At 41.1% G+C, this 22,692-nt stretch overlaps 4 protein-coding genes across 4 annotated transcripts in view; 1 reads left to right on the plus strand and 3 right to left on the minus strand.

Annotated features, from left to right (window-relative positions):
* Positions 1–18,445, minus strand: part of tpra1 (transmembrane protein, adipocyte asscociated 1) — a 57,199-nt gene extending 38,754 nt beyond the window's left edge. Inside the window, exon 1 of the mRNA XM_078248085.1 lies at positions 18,442–18,445. The gene's annotated coding sequence lies outside the window, so the exon portion shown is untranslated. The remainder of the gene's footprint in view (positions 1–18,441) is intronic.
* On the plus strand, positions 141–5,058 carry myl9b (myosin, light chain 9b, regulatory). The gene is made up of 4 exons (XM_078248084.1): positions 141–250; positions 2,912–3,115; positions 3,946–4,107; positions 4,200–5,058. The coding sequence occupies exons 2-4, from the start codon at positions 2,932–2,934 to the stop codon at positions 4,373–4,375; spliced, it is 522 nt and encodes a 173-aa protein (XP_078104210.1). The 5' UTR covers positions 141–250; positions 2,912–2,931; the 3' UTR covers positions 4,376–5,058.
* Positions 7,540–14,407, minus strand: tgif2 (TGFB-induced factor homeobox 2). The gene is made up of 3 exons (XM_078248082.1): positions 13,925–14,407; positions 11,830–12,071; positions 7,540–9,771 (listed from the first exon to the last, which is right to left on the minus strand). The coding sequence occupies exons 1-3, from the start codon at positions 13,941–13,943 to the stop codon at positions 8,215–8,217; spliced, it is 1,818 nt and encodes a 605-aa protein (XP_078104208.1). The 5' UTR covers positions 13,944–14,407; the 3' UTR covers positions 7,540–8,214.
* The window catches only part of dlgap4b (discs, large (Drosophila) homolog-associated protein 4b), a 29,111-nt gene continuing 23,790 nt past the window's right edge, over positions 17,372–22,692 (minus strand). The window contains exons 11-12 of the mRNA XM_078249588.1: positions 20,570–20,740; positions 17,372–18,991 (exon numbers count right to left, since the gene is read on the minus strand). Of these exons, the coding sequence (XP_078105714.1) occupies positions 18,749–18,991; positions 20,570–20,740 (414 nt within the window). The 3' untranslated portion in view covers positions 17,372–18,748. The remainder of the gene's footprint in view (positions 18,992–20,569; positions 20,741–22,692) is intronic.

The following is a 22,692-nucleotide window of genomic DNA, read 5'->3' on the forward strand; positions in this document are numbered from 1 at the left end:
AGTGGCAGTAGCAAGCTGCAGCCTGTGCATTCTTTTGCCTTGTATGGAGAAATGGTCTGGCCTGAGATGTCTTTGAATGGGACAGGCCGCCCTCTCCATTGGCCGGAGCAGAAAGGGGAGGGACCCACCAGGAGTCTTGATTCTTTAAACAAACTTTCCAGTAGGACTGCCTGTTTCCTTTCACACTGCTGTGTTGGAGCCAGACAATAGGAGTTTGAGGGACTTCTACATATTTCTACCTGAAGCAAAGGTAAGAAAGACAGCTGATTTTACCACTGGGTTGCATATTATGTATACAGAGTGTTAAAAAGCTCATCTTTTATGCGTTTTAGAGGGGACTGCATGTGTAAATGAGTTCAGTGGTACAATGCTTGTATGTCAGTGCTGAGAGTGAAGAGATAGAGTTACAGAGAGCCTGAGTGGATCTTTGATTAAAGTTACCAGATAAGCTACAATAGAGCTTTTTCATCTGTTGATCAAGATGAGAGAGACCTGTAGATAATTTTCAACTTAGAGTCTGTGTAAATGTTTGTGTATGCAGTATAACTGTACTGTATGTGTGTGTGTGTTTACTTCCATCTCATCACTACGGCACATTAGACAGGGGCATTTCTGAATGCAGCTGACCCATATAGATCTCTAAAACACACACACACACACACACACACACACACACACATTCACACACTCACTCACTCACTCACTCACACTCTCTCTCTCTCTCTCTCTCTCTCTCTCTCTCTCTCTCTCTCTCTCTCTCTTAAACACATGGACATAAACATCTCTGATGATGTCTTTTTATAGGCGTTGAGAGCTTAACTTCCACTTTACTCTATGTTTGTTTTTGGAATTCCTGACCGTTGGCCTTTTATTCTTTACTTGAGCAGTGGTGGCCTACTACAAGACCTGCAATGAGGGGGAGAGATGACAGCCTGACTGTTTGGTGTTATCAGTGTGTGTGTGTGTGTGTGTGTGTGTGTGTGTGTGTGTGTGTGTGTGTGTGTGTGTGTGTGTGTGTGTGTGTGTTCTTGCTGGGCGAAGGAGACAGAGGAGCTTTGTCATCCCACTGGATGAAAGGGTTCACAGAGGAGCTGTGTGGACAGAGAACAAATACGATTGTCAGTACAAGCCAAGATGAGGCATGTCAGCCAAATGCTTACGTCGCTGAAGTCCCAAGGTGTTCTCTGCCTTTTTGTGAGTCATTGTTGATTCACTCTGTGTGCAGAAGAATGCAGAATATTTCATTGAAAATGTAAGTTGTGAAATAATCACAATAGTCAAAGTATCTATCTTATTGATTGCTTGAAACAGACATAGAGTTAAACGCCAATCTGCTTCTCTCAGGAGACCGTACCCTACTGTATCAGTGGAAACAAACAAGAATGTGATTGTGGAATTCCTCTGTTCCCTGAAACCTTAAAGTGGAGCTAGACGCTGTTTTTGTTTGTTTGTTTGTTGCACATAAAGTTACAGAAGCAGTCAAGCAGTAGTGAAATGAAAGGAGAGACTAGATCTAACATGTGTCTGCAGTGTAAGAAAGAAAAGACTGAAACTACTGCTGGCAAAAATGTGTGTGTGTGTGTGTGTGTGTGTGTGTGTGTGTGTGTGTGTGCGTGCGTGCGTGTGTGGTACTAAGAGCAAGTTAACTACAAGTACATGAATTTCCTTCCTGTAACATTGTATACTGAGAACTGAAACACATCCATTTTTGGATGTAATGTCCTTATGTGAATGCTACTGCGGACAATCAAGTTATTCAAACTCTGGACAGAACTGGCTGGTCATACTTTATTTGCATGGACAATGCAAATTCTGCCCTAGTGATACATTAACATTCATTTGTATAGAGATCAACAGAGGAAGAAACTTCTATGTACTCAACAGAGAAATATTTGATAAAGAGATAGGCAAAGCTGCTCAACTCTTCAACCCTTCACTAGCTTTCTGAGTGCAATCATACACGCAACAGAGACTACAGCGCAGAGCAGACACAAAACTTTAGGACTACTCTAGCCCATTAAATATGATGACAGACAGTGTCACACAGGCAGTGTCTGGAGACAGAGATGTAGTGAATATAGGACAGCAAAGAGCTATTTATAAGTGTTGGAGTACACTGCTGTGTAGCCATTACTGTAATGTGCTATAAAATACATCGATGTAGATGTGTATTTTGCTGCAATAAAAAAATAAGGTAATAAAATACAGAAATGTGTTTAAATGTTGTTGATAACCAGAATAACTTCTTTTTAAATCTAGTATTTATATATATATATATTTTTTTTTATATACTGCATCATGTGCTTTATTTGTGGTAAATGTGTGATACATATTCCAATACAGACAGGATGGCATGTTGCGGCAATTTTGGTCCTTTTATTTTTTGAAGTTATTGGAAATTAATTCACCTGGTCCCTCCTACCTGTCCAGCCTGTCCCTCTGTCAGCTATTGCCCGCTAGGTATAACACACACACACACACACACACACACACACACACACACACACACACACACACACGACAAATCCTTGCAGACCTAAACATGAGTGACAGGTCTAATTCTGGAAGGATCTGAAGTTAGCTGCAGCGTGCACTGTGGAGACATGTCATTTTCACACCCATCACTGTACCTGACATTCGGGGAGAGTGTGATTCTCTCTCTAGAGGAAACGAGAGAAAAAGATTCTTCTGCCTGGGGCAAATGAAATAGAAAATATAAAAACAGCTACATGGATGCAGTGCTCCAGTTTTGTGTATGTATGTAAATTCCACTCATCTTTTCAAATGGATGCTGAAATCAGTATTCATGTCAAGATGTGTTTAACAAGCAATATACCCAAGCCATGCTATCCCCAGCGGTGCAGGATTATTACAATCTAATACATGAATCGTTCCTTTTAAATGTGCCCAGGCCCAGACCTAACCGCCACCATGTCGAGCAAGCGTGCCAAGGGAAAGACCACCAAGAAGCGTCCCCAGAGGGCCACCTCCAACGTCTTCGCCATGTTCGACCAGTCTCAGATCCAAGAGTTCAAAGAGGCGTTCAACATGATCGACCAGAACAGAGACGGTTTCATAGACAAGGAGGATCTACATGACATGCTGGCCTCTCTGGGTACGCTGGCAAGTTCTCACTACACTTTTTGGCAAGTGAAGGTTGGAAAGTAGAAACATGACACTGCCTTTAAAGGGCCACTCCACCTATTTTACATTTTGAAGTTTAGTTCGCTTGTCATGAGGAGTACTGACTCAACCTGTGAACAGTTCTTCTGTAACTCCAGCAAGACCTCACTAAAGTCTGGGGAAAAAAATGAGATCATCCTGATGACATCATCAGGGTCATCTTAGTTTGGGCTCTACTTCCCCTACTACACATTCATAACAGAAAGCCTTTATTACAAGCTAGGAACGAGGCATTTTAAAGACGTGGGCATTTATCAGGGGTGTAACGAAAGACGCTATAGAACTGCATAATGGGAAATGTGTGATCCAGTGTTATTGGAGCTAAACGTGAGGATATCTTGGCTGGTGCTGCTATAATTGTGTATAATAAAAGTGACCACTTTTTTTTTTTTTATCTCTCTGAAGTTACAGAGAAACTTCTGCACACTGTCTAACTTGCAAAGATACATTTAATAGCTGGCAGCGTTCTTTGCAAGTGAGACAGTGTGCAGGAGTCTCTTTGCAATTTTTGACCTACTCGTCCCTCTCCGAAGCACCTGTCTCATGTTATAGATGTGCAAAGTATTTTTCTGTTCTGAGTCTCTCCAAAGTTACCAACGTTGTTAAAGTGCAATGAATAAATGAACACTTGAATAGCCTACTGTTTATAGTAACAGGGTTATTCTACTGTTTAAGCATAAGGAAACACGTACTGGTTTTGTGCAAGGTTTTGTGTATTCCCAAGAAAAATTTGATCCACATAACAGTGTTGTTTGTCCTCAGGTAAGAACCCCTCTGATGAATACCTAGAGGGGATGATGAGCGAAGCACCAGGGCCAATCAACTTCACCATGTTCCTCACCATGTTTGGAGAGAGGCTCAACGGAACGGACCCCGAGGATGTCATCCGCAACGCCTTTGCCTGTTTTGATGAGGAGGGATCTGGTAAATCAGTTTAAAAAGGCCAATTGTATACACAGATTATGCCACTTTCACTGTCAGTGTTTAGAACTTCATGGGTGTCATCTGTATCCAAGGTGTGATTCACGAGGACCATTTGAGAGAGCTGCTGACCACCATGGGCGATCGCTTCACAGATGAAGAGGTGGACGAGCTGTTCCGTGAGGCGCCCATTGACAAGAAGGGCAACTTCAACTACGCAGAGTTCACCCGCATTCTCAAACACGGCGCCAAAGACAAGGATGACGAGTAGAGGGAGACACAGACTGCCTCGGGGCCCCCGCACACATACTGCACCACAAATCAATCCCTAGTTCCTACCATTATGGACTTAGTTTTAGAGAAATTTAATAGGAAAAAATAAAAGTATATTATAAAAGGGCAGAAGTGGCCATTGTGTTACAATTATTCAGATTTAAACATGTCTATGAAAGGTATGAGCTTGGGATTCATTTGGGATCCAGAGAGATATTTTGCATCATCATCATTGAAGGTGACCATGAAGAAAGGTGTATTTGCATCTCATAGCTACAAGTCTACTGCGGCCTCAGCCACTTGGACGTTTAAGATGCATCAAAAACGTGTGTGTGTGCGGGGGTGTTTTTGGACTGTAAGATTCAGTGCCACGTATAGTACCAGCAATGTTTACCTCTTCCTGCCAATTAGCTACAGCACCTGCACAAGCACTGCAACAAGTCTATAGCTGTAATATTTGTATCCATGGATGTTAAAAATTGATTTAAAAAAAAAAAAAACATTCTGATTGTGTTAAAAGTGCTCAATACTTGTGCTTGATGAAATGGTTAAGAGCTTTTAATCTAAACTCTTTCTTGCATCAGCTGGTTGTGTGTATTTCCTGAAGCATCAGTTGTTTGGGATGTTGAAGGAATTCAGTCTTGAATTGTTGCTCAGGCAAATAAAGTATACTGTACTTTATACTGCTGCACTCTGTAGTTTGAGCTGTATACATGAGCATGAACGCACTAACTTGGATATTTTATTTTTTTTAACCCGTCAATGTAACTAAATATTCATGACTGCAAGTTGTGACGAACTGAAGACAAAACTCATCAATTTGAGGAATGAAAACATGTTTGAAAGTAATATGAACACAATTTTAAGTAAATTGGCTAAAACATGCACCATTAGCTCAGTCCTATTATAAAAGTAAGTCAGTTATATTTCCTGTGGCCAGTGCAACTTTGTTACTTTAATAAGGTAAACTGCTTTCATGTAATAGGTTGTTGAAAATACTATCTTTCCAAGAAAACAGATACATTCCACTTCTGATCATTTGCTCATCAAAAATATAGCCGCTTTAAAAATAAAATAACTCCCATTAAATTTATGACTAAATATCAGTTTTTGAAATACTGAGTGTAACACTCCAAAACTTACTCCCCTGCAGAAAAGTTCAGACAAAGACAAATATATAAAGCGTCTGTGAAATAACCAAAACAGATTCGTTAGGTAATGTTGTGCCCCCTTAAGCCTTTTTCACAGCACACATTTTGACTTCTTGTAGTAGAAAAAGGACAGTTGCCACTAACACTGCCTCTTCTATGAAAGTGTCCCAGTAGGTGGTGAACGTGAGCCAGTAGACACAATACTAGGACCCTACGATGACAAAAGGTTTCCCATGAAAAAAGGCTATTGTAAGTAGGTAATTGAGGAAACATGTTTTCATGATGACGCAATTTGGTCAATCTCACAAAATCAAAATAAAACTTTAGGCAACAAAAGACTAGAATAAATGGCATTTATAAAAAAAAAAAAACACTGAACTTTTATTTCTTTGAAATGCTTATACAAAACACACATTTAAAGTTTAAGGCATATATTGCACAGACTATTGAGAAGTTTATATAAAAAAAAAAAAAAAGGGACATATCCCTCAGTCGTAGGTTTAAGGCACAGCAGCCAGTCATACTGCCAACGGTCGTCATGATTCTAAACATGAAAACATTTTTGAATGCATTTGGCTGTAAAGAAACAGTTTGAGATAAAGTTCATGCCAATAGAAACCAAAAAAAATGACCTTGAAAATATTTACATGCATCATCACAATGTCTGATAGGAGCATCATTTTGCATCTAAAAATCACATATAAACCTTGCTATAAAATACCTGCCTGCCTAATCTTTAGCCAGCCATTTCCAGTATCTCAACCGATAAGGTGTTGTCACAGTGGCATGATGTAGTATGAACAATAAAAAATATTACTTTAATACTTAGTATTCTACAAATGACCCAAGTCTGACAAGACCTGTGTAAATTGAGGTATAAATGCACATCTGTCTAGTGATGCAATGTCTAGTCTACCTGTAACCAAATAAAATAAACTAAAACTCCTCCAACATCCACATAGCATTACTGGCAGTGAGGGACAAAAAGAGAAGTGAAAATACAAGAGGACAGTTGATATCTGCCATTAACAAGAACGTTTTTTCTGGGGATGGATCAGTGCTCTGACCTCAGACTTTTGCCTGTCTTCTCCAACTTCTTGCACATGTAAAATGTAACCGTTTTGAACTACACACAGCTCAATGACACTGGTAAACAGGACAGTATTGAAGATTTGATGCACAATCCTGCTGTAGTATCATTCACACAGGAATCTTTCCACATACTGTTAGATGCCAGTCAGCCATATATTGTGGTTTATGCTACGACAGTTTCATGGAAACTACAGCTTCGTGAATGATTAGAAACTCTATAGAAACCATTTCTAAACACAGGTGGAAAGTACTGATGAGGAAAAACTTGATTTGGTATGCCGTTGTACCCCCCCGGGTAGAAAACCCCCAGCAAATGCCAGCTAATTCAGTACATCGGCAATATTTCCTTTGCAGAGACACTATACACATTAATCTTTCCACTAGGAAGAGGTTTGAAATAAATTTTCCAAAATCATAAAGGCCCCAAGTCGGGATAATTTATCTATCCCCCAAATACGAGGATCCAATGTTTAAAGTGTTTTGCACCGCAAGTGTAATGTTTCAGTCCAGGCGCGGCAAGAGCTTGATGTCATATCACCTAGCTGCTCAACTCTCCACTGAAATTGATTTCTGTAACAGATACAATGTGATCTTCTCCCCTTCATCCTACATCCACTGCCCTCCCGCTCAACAATCACACAACTGATCAAGGTCACATAAAATAACGACATTACTGCTCTCAGCAAAAACAAGAAAATACGGTTCGTTTTTATAGATTGGAAATTGCAAACAAAGAAACGTGGTACTTGACAGCATGTGTTGAGTGGTTGAGATGAAAATTCACGAAGGCCAATGAATCCCCTTAGCTATAAAAAGACAGGAAGAAGGGGGGTGGGGTGATGGAGACAGACACATTGAGGCGAGTCAGTCAGACTTGCTGCAGTAAAATCAATTTCCCCGTCAGCTCATCTCCAAAGAAAAAAAGGGGGGGGGGAATGTAGTGTAGTAAAGAACAGACTAAATCCAAAAATAAAAAAAAAATCCATTATTACTAGGACTTCAACATTGTTGCTGTGCGTGGGAAAAACTCCTGTCCTCCTTTATAGCCTGAAGGGAAATGGATGATCGCCAGCCTAGCCAATCATATCAATGTCTTTTGTACATTCAATAAAGTCCAGTACTGCTACTGAAGATGCTAACTGCTGGTCCTGAAAATGACAGATTGACATTTTGTACAATTAAGGGATATTTCCTCCTCATTTCATAAAATTGTAACGTGGAAAGACATTTGAAATCGGCATCAAAAGCTTTGTACAATACATTTACTCTGCACTGAGGAAAGGTTCTTTCTAGAAAAGACATCAAGTTGTTCTTACCGGCAGGTGCCTCCATCAAGAACAGCATATTAAACAATAAAAGGTTGCTTGAAACAGCAAGTCTCTAACACCACATGTTTGATAGTTTACTTTGTCCCAGTTCATACATCTGATCTCATTCCCTGTATTCTGCAGGCACAGGCGTTAATGATAAAAAGGGGACTGGTGATGAAGATACATTCTCCTATATACAGTGTTGTCCAGCCAACAGCAATGTTTGGCCCCTCTACTCCCCAGATATACATATATTTAAAAAAGAAAAAAACCAATTCCAGCTCCTAGTTCACAGTTTCACTCACTGTGTGCAGGCTGTGCTGTGGGCCCCACACTGTGGTGATGGGGGCCTTTACCACTTGAAGAGAACTGGGTTGCCTGGTATCAGCATGGACCATGCTCCAAACACTGGGCACCACTGCTGAATTCCTCTGTGCACTAGTAATACTGCTACTGCTGGTGGAGGAAGGCTGAAGAGAAGCAGTGAGGTGGGAAGCTAGGCCAAGAAGAGGTGTAATTGTTGGCGTAGAAGAGGATGTTGGGGCTGAAGCTGGGCGAGGAGTTGGAGTTTGGGGAGAGGCAAAGACTGGGTTGTGAACAGGGGATGGAGAAGGAACAGGTGATAGACATGGAACTGTGACTGGGATTATGGGGGATTTGTTGAATGGCAGGTAAAGTGGGACTCCTCTGGGGTCTGTGAAAGAGGCGACGGCTGGAGAAGGAGCAGCTGGATAAAGCGCTACAGTGTGGGATGAAGCCTGGCTTGGGGCAGTGGCAGAAGCGGGACTTGTGGTCGATACAAAGACTGGTGATGGCAGCGAGACCGGCCTTGTAGCTGCAACTGAGCTGGAGGCTGGAGCTGATGATAACGCTGGGGTGATGACTGGAGCAGCAGCTGGTTTCTGAGAATTTGGCTGTCCTAAAACTGAGGCAGACACTGGCACTGCGGTTGGTAGATGGGCTGGAATGAGCGGAGGCTGGTTTGGGCTGGAGGCTCTGGCAGTGTCCTTCTCCAAGGGGCTCCAGATTACTTTATTCGTCAGGAGAGGAGACAGCCTTGGGGCTGAGACCAAGGCGGGAGCTGTGACTGGTACAGAGGCTGCTAAAGACAAAGGCACTGGAGTATTTACTGAAGTAACAGTCGACCCTTGAACAGCCATAGCCTTCTCCATCAGACTCTGCACCCGGGAAGGATCCATGACTTGTTGGCTGTCCTCTGGAGGCGGTGTGGGTCCTATGTCACTGCTATACGCACTGCACTGTGCCTCCACTAGTTCAGTCTTTCCAGCTTCTGTAGGTCTGTTCTGGCTCTCCTGGAGCCTCTTCAGGTTCTCCTGCTCTGCTGCCCTCTGTAGAGCAGCGTCGACAAGGAGCCTCAAGTCGCTGAAGTCCTGGGTGGGGAACAGCTCGGGAGGAGTTGGGGGAGGCGTGTTGAAGAGGCCACTGGTGGGACTAGCTGCCATTGTTGTGCTGGTGAGACAAACCATATTTGCCCCCTGTTCCTCTGCTTCCCTCAGCAGACTTTGTGTGTCCAGCTTCATCAGCGCCTGGACCGACCCTTCCTTACCAGGGTAGCCTGCTCCTGTCAGAATAGCGGTCGCCGTGCTCCCAAGAAGGCTGAGGTCCAATGTAGGGGCAGAGCGGATGACAGACGGGCGTTGCTGAGATGAGGTGGTGGAAGAGTTGCTTTCTGGAGAGCTGGCTCCACCTCCATTAGACGAGTGGCCTTCACTTTTACCACCAACCTTCCGGGAGATAGTGAACTTGGTGGGATCTTTGCCATCCTTGCGAAGCAGGTCAGGGAGGAGGCGGCGACGTGCATTGATGAACCAGTTACATATCTGGGAAAAGAGGAAGAAAATCTGGCATAAAGAGAACGAATACTGGTCGTTTACATTGATGTTTTACTTGGATTTCTTTTGAGGGGGTGCGTTGATATTACTGCAACATTTTGCCTTGGACAATGTTTTACTCGACAGCCTCAGACACTGTTAGTTGGATTCATAACTCAACCCCGGCATCACATTCAAGATCTAAAAATGATCTGAGGCCTGTGATTTAAAACAACCACCTACACATCTACATCTGCATGAGGCCTTACTTAGCCCCTCTAGTGGTACAGCCTCCCACACAAGGAAGAAAGTGCGACAGAGCGATGAGAGCCCTCAAACAGCTGGCAATAATGAAGGTCTGAGCTCAAATATGCTGAGCCACAGAGAAGCCAGCCAAAAGGCATTCCAGTAAACTGACTACATTAGAAACTCTGCTGCCTCATGCTGATTTTTTAATGTATTCTCTAATGCTGACTGTTTGGGCTAGGGATGCCACGGTGAGGAAGTCGTCCCACGAGTTAATAAACCCGGGACAACACCAGTGTTAAGGATTACACCATAAACACACCACGGCTGTGTCTGGCCTCTCTGATCAAGCTTTTGCTGCGCAGCTCATTTTGGTAGCCGACGGTTGAGACAGGAGGTGGAAGCACCACAAAGCACTGCCCGCTTCCCTTCCGCACCCATGCTAACCATCGACGGTATATAAATGTGATGTTTACAATTTGGCTATTCAGATAGCGACACAGAGCTCCGCAGTCGCCTCGTCAGTTTTCGTCGCAAGCAAATCTGGCAAAAAAAAAACAAAAAAAACACACCGATTCATCCATTTGGACTAGCCGATGTCCGCTACTACCAAGACGGTGATTGCCAGAGCCACCAGGAGCCCTATGGGTGACGTCACAGAGACTACGTGCATTACATTACTACAGTCCACTTTTTATACAGGCCATTTTTAATTTTTTAATTCTATGAGCAGAGCAGACATTTGGAACCACTGATGACACAAAAATGAACTAAAAACTAACTAAATGGGGTTTCCTTCTATAAAAATGCAAAAAGACCACGAAAATTACAAGGAATGTAATTGGGGCATGTCCGACCACCGTAACACCGACTACCGCAGCAAGCCTTAATTTGTGCGTGCCTGTGTGTTGAGAGGCAAAGGGGAAATGTCTACTACTGATGCAATGAAGCGAAAAGGGAAGCCTGGGAAAGTCTCATTCTCAGTGTGGCGACACCATCTGATTGTCATTTTGCTTTCACTTGTTCACTGTGTTGGTTGGGATGCTGGTGACAAGTGTCGGTAAAAATTACTAATCACAAAAGCTGATACCACAAAGTAAGAATCATGTAAAAGTTATGCTTGTACACCTTTGTGTGCAGCATTAGACTTTATATTAGGGGTGGGGAAAAACACGATACAGCATAGTAGCGCAATGTTTTCCGTGGGCAATACTGTATCGATAGACGCCAAGTATCGCTCTTTTTTTTTATCCATCCATCTATCTGCTTGATAATCCCATTTTGCAGCAATACAATATAAATTGAGAAACAGAAATTTATCTTTTTAGATAAAACATGTTGACAAAGTTTCCTTTTGGGGACATGATTTGAAATTGGGAAAAATTTGAAGTTGGAAAAAAGGTAATTGCAATATATATATATATATATCGCAGAATATTGCAATGTTTAAAACCGCAATAATATCGTATTTTGACATAAGTATCGTGACGCTATCATCTGGGGATTCCCACCCCTACTTTATACTGAGTCTGATATGCAGATCTTGGTCAGCCTTTTGTGCTACAAGACAAATAATTTAATGATTTGATCTGCGTATGGGCATTACAAACAGTAGTAAAGTTAATATTCAGTGTCAAAACACACTTTATGAAATTCACACCACTGCTTGTTACAATAATGTCAAAAAAAGAAATCACCCAAAAATAAAAAAAATAAAATCCAGAATGCGCAGGAAAAAAAAGTGTGTACCACAAGTGTCATTTCCTCTGGCAAGTGCAGCGCATTTCTGGAAAAAAGGAAGAATAAAAATGTACTCCTCACCTGCAGCACAGAGAGGTCGGTCTGGCCTGACAGGCTGAGTTTCTCCTGCTCTGACGGGTAGGCGTTGAAGCGGTGCTCATACAGCCAGCTCCGCAGAATCTGCACTGCCTCCTTGGGCAGGTTGCCGCGGCGACGGCGCTTCCCAAAGAGCCCCCTTCCTGACAAGTCGAGCGGGGAGCCGTCATCACTGTCCGAGACAGCCGAGGAGTGCTCATTCTCCAGGCGATGCTCTTCTTCTAGAGCTGAAGAAGGGAAGCACAGTTGTCAGTCACGTTCACTATTAGTCAGTTGGCCAACGTGTTTACATAAAATCTGCTAGTCATTTGGTATATGTTGTGTGTCCTTACTTTGCCATATATGAAGTGTGAGGAAGGGAGAAGATAATATTTAGTGAATTTCTATACATTTGCCTGAGCTTCTGCAGAAAAGAGTTAGTTTGATCCACTTATGCACAAAATGAAAACTACTCCTTCGATACTAGAAGCCATGTTAGCAGACTGGGCAAAAGTGGTCTGCACCGATTTGGCTCTGAGCAGTGGAACAAGTGCACAACCTTCAGTTACTTTTAACCTCCCAATTTTACCCAATTTAAAGTGAGGATCACAAAAGCATCGTGGTCTGAACTTGTAAACAGCTTAGAGGTTTAAACTTTGATGTGGGATTTTTGTCAGTCTATGGTTGGCCACTGGAGAGAATCTCCCCTCAAAATGGAGCATGGCTGATCCCAGGGGTGGGACACAGAATGCAGTAAATGTCTTTCTCTGGGGCTGGCTGAAACCTGACCCCCGGGGCAGCGCCTGTCTTCACAAAGAAGATTGTGTGCATATCAACATCACAGTAGCCAGTGGCCCAGGAACCTATTGACCATGCAAAGGAGGTCGTTTTCACCTCATGCCACTTTGGCTCAAGACTGCTAGAGTAGCTGACAAATCTTTTGAATTCTGGATTCCTAGACAATGAGGGAAGTCCTAACCCAAGTAAGAAAAGTGTGTGTGTGTGTGTGTGTGTGTGTGTGTGCAAAAACAAAAATTCAGTGCATTTTCACCCCAATTTCTGTAAATGAGCTTCCACTGGCACCTAAAATATTGTGTTACAGCAGGCCTGGACATTGGACTATCCCTTTTGATTGGAACCGTATGATATTTATGTCACAATTTATCCTTTTGGTCAATTTTGTGGTCCCAATTAAGTGATTAAAACCAGTCTCCCATTCATTAGCTAGCCACATGCATGCTTGACAGACATCTCAGGTTATCCTACTTCTACCATTTCGACAGAAATGATGTGGCCCACAACAAAGTTGCATTCCCTTAACTTCACGAAATCACTGGACAGACATTTGAAGATTTGCCATGGGCTTTTTAACACAAAGTCAATGTGGGGGTTCAAAAATCAAACAGCCAAGACAGAACATGTTAGCTTAGTTCATTAACGTTATGTCACAAACATCTCGCAGGCAGTCAAACTGACCCAGCTTTGTTTACCAAATGTCTCCTCTACCTACAAGTTGTTAAATATGTGCCCCTGGGAAAGTGGTGCAAGTATTTTTTATATTCTTTAAAACAATTGGGCCAAATGGTCGGTCCTCAGGGCAAAGTTTGAAAACTCAGTGAACTAGCTAACTTCACAACACACTCCAAGGTAAGGATTTGAATCTGACCGTTAGTAAAGCGTTACACACCAAACATCAACTTGGGAGACCAGCTCGCTTTGCCAAAGTGATACCGTCATTACGTTACTGTTAAATTATACACACTAAAAGCATCTAGAATAATGCTAAATGTTACATTCAAACAAGACAAACAGAGGAGCTACTCGGTAAATTAGCCATCTGGAGCGCACAAAGGAGACAGGCAGGAAAGCACAGCGTCCCGCATGTCACGCCGCCAGATGGACACCATGCCTGCCTCCAGAGATAACTAGCTGGCTAGCTGTCCCTCCAAATTTGAGCACAAACACACGCTACATTTGCTCTCAACAAAAAGCCTGCATACCAGACAAAACCAACAGCAAAGACACTGGCTCGCAGACAGACACATTGTGGGTTATAAACGTGTATGGCAAGGATATAAAACACGACGCGAGTGCCGCTCACCTCGTTTGAATGCTTTCATTCTTTGTTGATGGTTTGCCTGAAAACACGCAGCTGTCCAAGTTGCTTGCTGTACAAAGCGTGCCCGGGAGCCAAACGATGGTTGACACAGCGGTACTTTCTTCCAAGAAGCTGAAGGTGTTGCGCTTTCTCACCGACTTAAATACCTCGAGAGAGAGAGTCCGTTTCCATCGCACTCCTCGCTTTCTGCCAAGATAAATGTTTTCTGTTTTGTGTGGCTTGTTCCTTTTACCTGCACGGAGCAGCGCCAGCTCTTTGCCAATCTTGACAGTCGCAGCTGAAATGATCCCGCCTTATCAACAGCTGTCAGCCAATCATGGACCTCTATTGCGCTTCTTGGGCAGCCGTTAGCCAATCACGGCGCTCCGCCAGACAACAGACGGGCTACGTGACTGACGGGAGAACCATTTCATTCAGAACAGTCATTGAAACAAAATGTTATTTTCTCGACGCGGTTGAAACCAGTGTTACGTCGACACAAGCATATATATTAAGCCGTAGTTATCTTTCATAACCTTTGTGGTCGTCTTTATTTTTGTATGCGTGGGGCACCTACATTGTGGAGAGCATTTACGTAACGTTCAGCAAAATGTTCTTGTTACATAAATCATAAGCGTCGACTGGTAACCGCATTGACTATTACATAACACAATAACCAAGTTATTTCGACTCACACTGAATAGAGTCATAAAATGATGTGAAATGTAGCCTACACACTCACATTCTACAGTTGGTTTGTCTCCAGGCGTGTGAGGCTATGATGAAAGCTTTTTTGATTCCTAAGTCTCTGGGAGTTTCTCCAGGCCAAATGAGCGGGAGAGTTCAGATTTTAAGGCAAGATAGCATCATACAAAACTGCAATCTACCTGTTGTAAGCAACCTTGAGTGTTAAGTGTCAACAACTAGCGTTACTTTACGTTACTGTCTCAGCCCTGAGGCTGAAAAGAGGAGGGCAAAGCAAAAGCAAAAATGTGCATATTGACACAGATTTGAAGTGATAATTCGAATTGAATTGAAAACAATAACAAACAATATGCATTGTTGTATCTCTGAAAATAGTCTTTGAAAGAAAATTGACAGCCACAAACAGAATCATCTTGTCTTAAAGGTCAGCAAACAGCTTCAAAACAGTAAGCAAATACAGCCATGATGAACTTTTTGAGAAAGTATTGTGTGCATTTTATTGAATGTTACATCTCTCTATTATACATTTGAACATCCTTGAAATAGTATAAATAGATCTACAGCATTGTAAAAGATGAAGATTTTCAGTCTGGTCTATTTACAGAAGAACATAGCGGGAGAAATGCAAGATTATTAGTTTTAATTTATAATATGAAAGAACCAGAATCAAAGAATCAAACCTTTTTCCCCTCAGTCCTGGAATGCAGAAAAATACATAAAACAATCTTAAAGGGTAGCTAAACTGTATATATTGTGTGATGTAAAACCCATTTTTAGAGGAAGAAAATAAAAACGAAAAGGTACATTAGTATCACAGAACATATAGTACAATTTGGACCATAGCCACATTGTAAATAATGATTTTTTTTTTTCTTGCTTAACGTTACAATTTTTTCTCCGCATTTATGGATGATAAGATATTCTACCAACTTCACTATTGTGGTTGAAGGAGGCACACTAAAGAGTGCAGCTGAATATAAGCTTGACCAAAAACAGAGCGCTGCTTAAGCAAATGCTGATAGAATGACAGTTTTGACTTAGGCGAAATCCTTCAAACCTACATGGGGGACCATTATCACCCTCTAATCAATGGTTTTACAGCAACGAACCCCCCACAGTGCAGCTGTTTGGATCATGGATAACCCTACTCAGGAAATAGACCTAGGTGTGTCCAAGTGATATCTGTGTATTGGAGGCAAGCCTTGTTTAAATGTATGATCTCTTGGCATTTTACACATCCAAGTTTAAGCGGGCTGGAAAAGCATTGCCTTTCAGTTTGTGAAGGTTAGATCATAGAACAACTTTCTCTGTGTTCATGCCCTCCTTCCCTCAGCATACTTGAGATGCCACATTGTGTTTGATGTGTTCAAGTCAGGCAGACCTTCGGTTTTGTGTGAGGAAGGGTGACAGCAGGGTTCGGGCCTAAACATGTGTCAAATGGAAAAAAAGGAAATGATATGTTATGGAATTGTTTTAAATGTTTAAAATATTCTGGCAGTGGTTGCATATGGGAAAGAGATTTAAATCAAATTTTTGCAATATATCGCCTTCAAGCTACGCTGTTTACACAAGAATCTTCCTCTTGAGACGTGTTAATTCTTAAGATTGAATATTCAATATCCCTGAAAGAGATAATACAAAATGTGTCAATAACAATCTGTCTGAAAACTGGTAGACACCTTAAAACAACTTGTCAGACACAACTTTTTCCTGGCAGTCAGAAATCAAATCAAGCCAACGACTGAGTTCAAGTCACACCAAAGGCCTTCAGGTGTTAACGATGCTATCCACCCCACTAAAAATAGGGGGGTGGGGGGCATTGACAGCCACCAGGGAACAGACTATTGACACCCCTGAGCCATTTTCTATGCTGAGAGTCATCCACAGCCAGCAAACACAACAGGCAAACAAAAGGCCCGCCATCAAGAGAAAGCTCTTGTCAAGATAGAGAGAGAATGGTGGTCATCAGGCTTTTCTAATTCAAAGCCTCAGGCTGCATTTTTGGGTCACACTGGGTGTGAAAGAGGCATTGCAGCAGCCAAAGCAATGCTCTTGCAATAGTTTACATAACTAATTAGGAAGGGGAAGTTAGATTTGCTTAGCATTCGGAAGAAACCAAGGCAAGCAACTGTAGTTGATGTAAGCATGTCAAGGTTGACTTTGTGGTTGGATGTTTACTTCTAGAGTGAAATCCTAAAATGTGTCTACGTGAATGACTCATAAACCAAGAGGCCTCTTTGTTTTGGGAACTGGCTTCAAACAACAGAGGAGTCTGCAAATATGTGTAATCCCCACAATGGATCCTCTTAATGCAAAACAGGGTAGGACTGAACATTGTCTTATAATGTTAATGCCCCTCTCATTGCATGCATACAGCATACTACGATGCACTGTATCTTGGATTGAAAATTAACCACTGTTGCCCTCTAGAGGTCAGAAATTAAAACATATCACGATGTCAGTTCCCAGGCTCAGAAGGGGAGGGGTCCAGGCCGTGAAGCTCCTAAGCAATTATTACGTTGTAGTGACGGGCAGTTCTGGTTAAGCTTCTGGGCATGTGCATATCCAAATGTTAAATCTCTATCTATCTATTTTCACAGTAAGCGCTGTTACTGTTGAGCTCCCTGCTGCTGACATTTAAATTTGTCAGATGAATTTGAAACGGTGAATCCATCTTATTTAGTCTTCCATAAAAAAAAAACTAAAAAGCAAGTAGAATTTAATAAATGATGAAAACACATTGACTAATGTATGTAATGCTTTAATTAAATATCTTTTCTTTGAATAAAAAAGTGCAGGTACTTCAAAGAGGGGAAACAATAATGGTTTCAAAGAACTAAGATTGATTTTGTTGAGTGATGGGAGGCAAAACAAATCAAAAATAATTACAGAAACATAGTATAAAATGACAGCAAGACATGTCCTAATGTGCGTCTCCACAAACAATAACGCAATGTTATCCAGCTTGCTGCTGAGCTACTTCAATAAAAGCCCTAGATTCATTCGAGATGTATGAGTTGAATACTAAGGGAGGTTAATAAAAGCACTTAAAGAAGCATTAAACAGATGGAACAAAAATCCTGACTGAAATATCCACGCATCTGCAGTTAGAGCACAAACATGAAAAGCAAAGTTAATGGGACAGAGAGAAGCAAGAGATTTAAAAAGAGTTGAGTTTTTCCTCCCAAAGAAAATTATATTCAGTAATATTATGGCCACTGGCATTCTGACTAAAAGAGAGATCCTCATGCTGTCATCATTAATATGATCCAGTCTCATTAAAAATAATTAAGAAACTAAACTTTAAAGATTCTCACCAGCGTTTAAAATCTTTGACACAAGAACATTTTGTAGGACACAATTGTTAGGAACTATATAAATACCCCTTCAAATCTGACTTTCAATTTCATCATTCCAAAAATATTCATAATAACTAGATCTAAATGGATTTTTATACAAAACAAAGGATGAGTAAACAAATAAAGACAAGGAAGACATACGTAGGTGTGAGTTTGTAGTGTGTGAGTGCAGTGCTTGTGGCCACAAGGCGGTGTTGTGCAAAGCTACAAGATGGCCAATGATCTGGGAAGAGAGGACGACGATGGGAGACAGAAGAGCATTAATGTTTGCCTTCTGTCCACTAAATAGATCTTATAGCCAAGTTAGAGGAACGTTTAAAACAGTCTTCGTATAGATACTTTAGGATATAATTGCCATAACAACAATACTTTAAATAGCAATTTTATGATATCAGGAGTAATAACGAGAAACGACAAAGTTTATCAGCTGAGGTTTTCAATGGCAGCCTCAAATGAGGAGTCTCCTGCTTCATAGTCTGTAGAGTCTACAAAAGGTAAATGTTTAATTTTCAGTTTTGTTAAATAAGTGTTTGATGCCACCAGGACCAGCCTATAACTGTACGAGTGTGTGAAAAATGCCCAAATCTACTCCCACCCCAATCTCTGGGAATTTGATGTCTCCTCCCCCATCCGTCCATCTTTACTCAGCAGTAGAAGCTCATTCGTATTGCAAAAGTTTCCCTCTCTTTTCCCCCCCAGGTATTCAATTGACACCTATCTGTCCTTTGAGCCGATCCTATTTCCTTTCCTCTCAGTGTCTCTCTCAGAGGCGAGTCTGGGCCTCGGGGACATAGATTTCGATGCTGTCCGCGCTCTCTGTGGCGGAGTTCTGGCGAAACGAGGCAGCCTTTTTAGCAGCCAGTAGACGCTTGCGTGCCTCGTGTCTCTGCTTCTCTGCTGAGGCCGAAGAAGAGGTGGATGAGGAGTCTGCACTCTTCTCGCGGCCCAGCGATGGTCGTCCCTTACCGGGCTTCTTTGACGCTGGAGCGGCCTCCTTCTCCCCGTCCTGCAGTGTTAGAGTGATGGAACATGACAGACAGAGGAGGAGAGAGGGAGAGAGCAATGTGTGAAAGGAGGAGAAAACACAGATACAAGACAGTGAGAGAGTGTAATATGGAAACTGTCTTCAAGACGTTCTATTGGTCTAGGCAGCTTTGGCAGACAGGACTTTGACAAAGACATTATGACACTGCCGATTGTTTTCGTTACCGCTTGGGTAACACTTTATAATAAGCATCACTAATAAATGCTAAATTGATAGTTAAATAGACTTTAGTTAACAGATATTTTACTGTTAACAATGACATGATAATTCATGTTTCCTAAATATTAGTAATTTTATAATTTTGTTATTTTTAAAAAGGTTATTATTGCACACATTACATTTTATACATTATATTAAGTATTTGTTAATGGTTACCAAATTATTGTAAACCTTTAAGAAATAAACATGATTTGCATGGCTATTACAAAGTTGCAAGTGATGATTATAATACCTTGGGAATGGTTAATAAATACTTGTAAAGTTTGTACTTTAAACATTTGGATATTATCAGTGCACAAATAATCAAATAATCATCTTTTTTTATAGATCACCAAAAAAAGATATAATGGGGCCAAAATAATGACACTTGATGGTTTATAAACCAGCTATTAATCATTAATTATTATAAGTTTTGGTTGCAACTTTATAATAGCCATCCAAATGCTGCTTATAGATGGTTTACAAAACAATTATTAACGATTGACAAAGTATTAACTATCTAAATTTGACATTACACTAAATTAATGACACTTTCAGTTTTTGTTAACAGTAAAATAACTAATCATTATTAAGTTTAATTAACTATCACTTTTCAATTTATTAATAATGTTATTATAAGGTGTTACCAAAGCGGTAAATAACATTTAGTGGTTTTGGGTGATAAACACAAAAACACTGACAAATAGACAACTGGAAAAACAAACATTAAAAAAAAAAAAAAAAAACAGTCATTTATATGACAATTTTTGAAGACATGAAATGGTTACATGAATTGATGGCCAGATTGGATCAGTCTTAAAGCACAATAAAGGGATCACAAGACACACAGTCAATGCATTAGCATTGCAGAACAACATACTGTAAAGCAAGAGCACCTCAGCTACAGATACATAACCTTGAAACACACGCACACACAAATATATAAAGACAAACCAGAGAGAAACAATGACAGACACACAAACACAAGCCAAAACATTCTGTCACATGAGCCAGTGCATCATATTAGCCATGCTCCACTGCAACCAGCACATCAGTAGTAAGTAACACATGCATGCTCAAAGTAGGGCTTTACATTTAAAAACACACCAACGACAGCCCTCTTTGAGATGAATTGTTTCATGCATGCCTAAGGGGATCTCTCTGGGCCCTTTGTATTTAACAGGGAGGCCCTATTAGAGTTCATCCCACGCAGGGGGAAGAAGGTAAAACAAAAAAAAAAAGAGTGGGAGAAATGGTGGTGGTGGTGGTGGGAGGAGAGAGGCCGGTTTCGGCGGCTTTCCTACCCCAGCCAGGGCACTGGGCAGCAGGGGTGGGAAGTACCTTCCGCTCAGGGGGCGACTGGGCAGCCGCAGACGGCATTGGCTGCCAGTCATTGGACTTGAGATGGTAGAGCTCATCGAACTTGAGGCTGATGTCCTCAATGGAGAGCTGCAGCAGGTCCCAGAAACCTGCCAGGTCCTGGGCTGTGGCCCGTGGGTTGGCATTCACATTCTGACCAAAAGAACAATCAAAGAATGGTGAGGAGAGAGGACACAGTCAGTGTTGTAGTGTAGAATGTATGAAATACATATGTATGATTTCATGAAAACTGAACTAAACTAATTTCACACAAGCCAGTATGTAGTGCAAACTAATGCCGTATCTTTGAAACTGAACTGTGTTATAATGGCCTTTTTATTCTGCTCTTTCTATTTGTTGGGTTTGGTGTAGGTCGTCCTTTTTTGTCCAGCATTACATCCAGCTGTGAATAAACTAGTCAGAGCCCATTACCCCACAACACAACTTTTTTTTTTACTTCTTGTTATGGGCTACCACGTGTTGCTTATCTTTCAGGGTGCTGATTTGACAAGGACATTTAATGCTCAGCACATGGGCTATTGCTTCTGACAAGTCAGCTTTTAAAAAGGTCCTTTGGCCTTTGGTGAAGTAGCAGGAAAAAACTAAATACAGAAATGACATGCATTCAATGCATCCATGGTGATCAGTGGCAGAGATAGATCAGGTACGTCATAAAAAAAATTATCACCCAATATATATATATATATATATATATATATATATAATTCTACTCAACTTTATTTGAGAAGATTTGGCAATGAAAACTAGGCTATATTTGTAAAAAAAATACTTTTGTCCTAGATGTGTCCACAATGTAAGAATCAGGGCGGTGGGTGGGGTATCTGTGGGTCAGCTTTTGTGGGTCACCACCACTAAAATCCTCCATCCCAGTTTGTGGTGGTCCTGATTTGAAAATAGTGTTGTTTCTCATCTTCACATCCAAACTGCTAATGCAACTTAAGCAGCAGAGCCTATGTGAAAAGGTTGGTGCCACTACAGACAGAGAAGCTAAAACCAGGCCAACAGTGACTGGGTACCGATTTCATTCTATTCAAAGTTGTTCAGGTACCAATATCGAAAATGCCTCCGATACTGCCTAAAATGCTGGTATTAGTATCGGCAAGTACGCAAGTCTATGCAAGATCCGATACCACTAAATTTAGCCCTGAAAAAAAAACAAAAAACAACAACATACTTTTAAAGTAGTTTATTTATGTGCTTTTTCTGTTATGACTGACTGACAAACTAGATAATAAAAGACTGTTCTATGGCATTCATTCTCTGTATGTACAGTATTTGTTTATGTTTTACAAAGGGTTTAACCTAAGCCAGGCTATACAACAATGATAGTAATTATATCACATTCATACAGGGTTATTGTGAAGGAAAAAATAGTATCGGAACATCTTTAATCTTATTGTAAATAAATTGTGTCAAAATGTCACTGCAGAATTGTATTATTTTGTTTAAACAATGTGTGTGCCTTGGTTCCACTTACAGTATATATTCCTTGTTTATATGGTATTGCATGTTTTTCTTGTTTTGTTTTTTTTTCCTCCTTTGCTTTAGGTGAGATTAGAGTTATGGTGGTTCTGGTGCAATGTAACTGTCTCTGTTTTATGCCTTTTGACAGTAGAGATGGCAGGAAACAAGTAGAGAGAGATAGGGAACAACATGAGACAACATTCCCCAGGCCGGACTCAAACCAGGGAAGTTGGAGTTCATGCGCCCCCGGGCAGCTTATTACTGTATTACACTTCTGAACTGCAAATATTTACATAGTGTACCTGTCATTAAGTGCTGTTCTTTCCATATTCATCACTAGAGGGAGCCATTTTACAGCTCAATTCTTTTGTCTAGCTGAATTCCAGAAGAAAATAAAAGGATCACAACAGAGCAGCTTTGTCCTTTTCAAAAACATGAACCTGAAAATGCTATAAATGCTTCACATAGCCACGTAAAATAAGCCTGCACGTTGAGCCAGAGAAATCCAAAAGGGACATTACATTTTGGACAATGTCAAAAAAAATAAAAAATACAATCATTCAGGATCCAGTCTCACATAAAGATTAAAACTAACACTAAACACCTCACTTCTTTACAAA

The sequence above is a fragment of the Sander vitreus genome, chromosome 4 (genome assembly GCF_031162955.1).
Source record: "Sander vitreus isolate 19-12246 chromosome 4, sanVit1, whole genome shotgun sequence".
Taxonomy (NCBI): domain Eukaryota; kingdom Metazoa; phylum Chordata; class Actinopteri; order Perciformes; family Percidae; genus Sander; species Sander vitreus.